This window comes from Epinephelus moara, chromosome 7 (genome assembly GCF_006386435.1).
Source record: "Epinephelus moara isolate mb chromosome 7, YSFRI_EMoa_1.0, whole genome shotgun sequence".
NCBI lineage: Eukaryota > Metazoa > Chordata > Actinopteri > Perciformes > Serranidae > Epinephelus > Epinephelus moara.
The window spans coordinates 817891-820672 of record NC_065512.1 but is presented as its reverse complement, the minus strand read 5'-3'; the positions used below and the strand labels follow the sequence as shown (position 1 = coordinate 820672).

The window sequence follows — 2782 nt, the reverse complement described above, 5'->3', positions numbered from 1 at the left end:
GATTCAAACGTCCAAAAACACATAATTGAAACCACAAAATATCTCCATACTGCTCGTCCGTAGTGATCCAAGTGTCCTGAAGCCCCGACATAAAAAGTTGTTTGGAAAAACCTCATTTGAACTCTGTTTTTAGCCTCATTGTAGCCTGTAGCTCTGACTGCCTCTCTGGGCACCGCGCTCACGTGTGTGCGAGACCAGCGAAAGCACGTGAACACACATGAACACGGTGCCCATGTCTCACGGCATGCCCACACACGTGAGCGCGGTCAGCCTCCATTAGGTGGAGTTGTGTTGCTACCTCCTCTCCCCTTGGATCTCTGCAAGTGATGTGAGGATCCCTCGGCATATGGGTGAGTAGATAATGGCTGAAGTTTCATTTTTGGGTGCACTATCCCTTTAAGTTTTACTTCACTGTACCTGACTATCTGCTGCTCCGTCTGTGCCCAAAATCGCTCTACGCTGCGAGTGTGTGGAGTAATTAATAACTGAACGGTGTATATATTCTAACAGCGCTCGTAATGAACAATCCAGCTCCAAAAAGCAAAATCAAAACATGGCAGCAGATGTTTCAAATAAATGAATTTGTGGAACCCTGCAGTTTGACCATGTTTCATGAGCAGGGATTGACATGACTGACAGCTGTTTCAGTAATTATGACCAGAAGTTATTTTGATGAAAGTTACGGACTGTAGCTTTAAACCTGAGGAGAGAACAGTGGAGACAGAGACCAGGACGTAACCAGCTGTATATGAGCCCGAGGTGGCTGCTGGTGACAATTAGTTGTTTTTTTTACCACCTAAATGATTCAATTATTTAAATTATTGTTACATCCTAATGTTTGTGCATGTTTTTATGTAGGCTGATCTGTTAGTCTACCCTCATGTTGATGGGGTGTTCACTTCAGACCCTGTTGTTAGTCAGAACTCAAATATATTGAGTTTACAGTCGTGTAAAACAGACGTGTAAAGTGGAAACTCTGAGTGTCAGCATGTTTCCTCTGTAAATTACTTAAACCATGAATTGATTAAGAAACTTGTTGACATAAAGTCTGTTGAGTGTATGAATGATGAACCGTCCGATCGCTCCGACACTCATTTAAAAGCCAAAGTGTTAATGTGTGGTCTCCTTTTGTCGCTCAGCAGTGAAGCCTTAACGTGAGCTTTCCCCTCGTGTTGTTCCAGTCAGTGGTTTCAGCACATCACATCTTTCACAGCAGACAACACACTGCAAGCTGCTATTGACAACAAAACAATTCCCCTGGCAGCGGATGGGAAATTTTTTGACAGTGCTATCGATGTTGTCAGAGCGATGGTTCCCATTGAGTTCTCTGTAATAACTTGTGTTGGTCTGCTTTGTGTTTTGGTTGCAGGGTGCGGCGTGTGTAAGAGAATGCAGCCCATCTTTCAGCAGGCGGCCACAGAGACCAAGGGGAGATATGTAAGTGTGCTGAATCTCCGTCCACTGTTTTGTTGTATTAACTGATCTCTGATCTGCCGCCGTCCTCCTCTGCAGATGAGATGCGTCAGCAGTGAGTGTGTGCATGGTTAGCTTGGCACTGTGCAGGAGCTCAGTCTATCAGTGCGCTCGCTCTCAATGAAAACTGTCCCCGACTGGATTTCTCGCAGAACTTCTCACAATCACAAAACCTCAGCAACTTTTGATTCAGCGCCATAATAACCCAGATGGCATTTAAAGGCAGTTCAGAACCCTGATCCCTCTCTGCTGGACGTGATTTATACGTTCTGTATTTTGCTTTGCATCGACCCCCCAGAGCAATTACAGCAGTTCGTTCGGAGCCGATCGATCGAGCCCTGCAATGTGTTTTTAATTATTTCATTGCTTTATATTACAGTACAGGTATATAATCAGTGACTGTATGAGATGTGTGTGTTAGCCGGTGTTCAGCTGGCACCTGCGGCCACTATTAGAGGCTAATGTCCTTCCAGCTGATGTTTACAACCTCCATATGGATTAAATGTCAGTTCAGCCTGACCCGTCTGTGTGTTTACCTCCCAACTTCTCCTCTCCCTCCTGTTTTCATCCCGTGTTCTGCTCCTCCCTGCTCTCATGGGTCCCCTAAAGACCCTCGTTGTCAGTTTGCAGACGAGCAGCATTACAGGAGGGGGGAGGGGGGGGTCTCTGCTCCCAGCTGTTGTAATGTTTGTAACAACACTGGAGAGATGTGTGCTCAAAGGAAACCAGAGGCATATGTGATCAGCTAGGGAAACAAATGCTTTGTGTTCGTAAACACTTGTCCTCGAGCAGCAGCAGCAGCAGAAGAAGAAGAAGAGGGAGAACGCCTGGTACAGTGAGAACAGAGAGAGGCAGCCGCCTGAGGAGACAGTGAAGTAGACCAGCTCATCTTGTTTGCCTCACGCTAAGACGCAGAGGAATGAAAAGATAATTAACTGCATTTTTGTTTGATTGTCAAGCGTGCTTTTAAGTAGTGGAAATTTAAGCCTCTCAACTGGAAATTAACAGTGTGCATACAAGCTCCCTGTGGAGCACAGAGTGTGTGTGTGTGTGTGTGTGTGTGTGTGTGTGTGTGTGTGTGTGTGTGTGTGTGTGTGTGTCTGTGTGTGTGTGTGTGTGAGATTTGAATACTGAATTGGTGCTAAGACAAGTTGTACAACATATTTCTTACCTTTGTGTCAACAACACATAAACTGACTCCCCACATGACTCCCTAGCTACCGCGTTTATCTCATTATTAGACTCCATTGGCTTCAGTCAGGGTGTACATGAACCCACTCACTGTTTTAACCATACCCTCGATCTAGTT

The 2782-nt window shown here is 45.4% G+C and overlaps 1 protein-coding gene across 1 annotated transcript in view; it reads left to right on the top strand.

Moving 5' to 3' along the window:
* The window catches only part of pdia5 (protein disulfide isomerase family A, member 5), a 93834-nt gene that overhangs the window by 44158 nt on the left and 46894 nt on the right, over positions 1-2782 (top strand). Inside the window, exon 8 of the mRNA XM_050049452.1 lies at positions 1370-1437. Within this exon, the coding sequence (XP_049905409.1) occupies positions 1370-1437 (68 nt within the window). The remainder of the gene's footprint in view (positions 1-1369; positions 1438-2782) is intronic.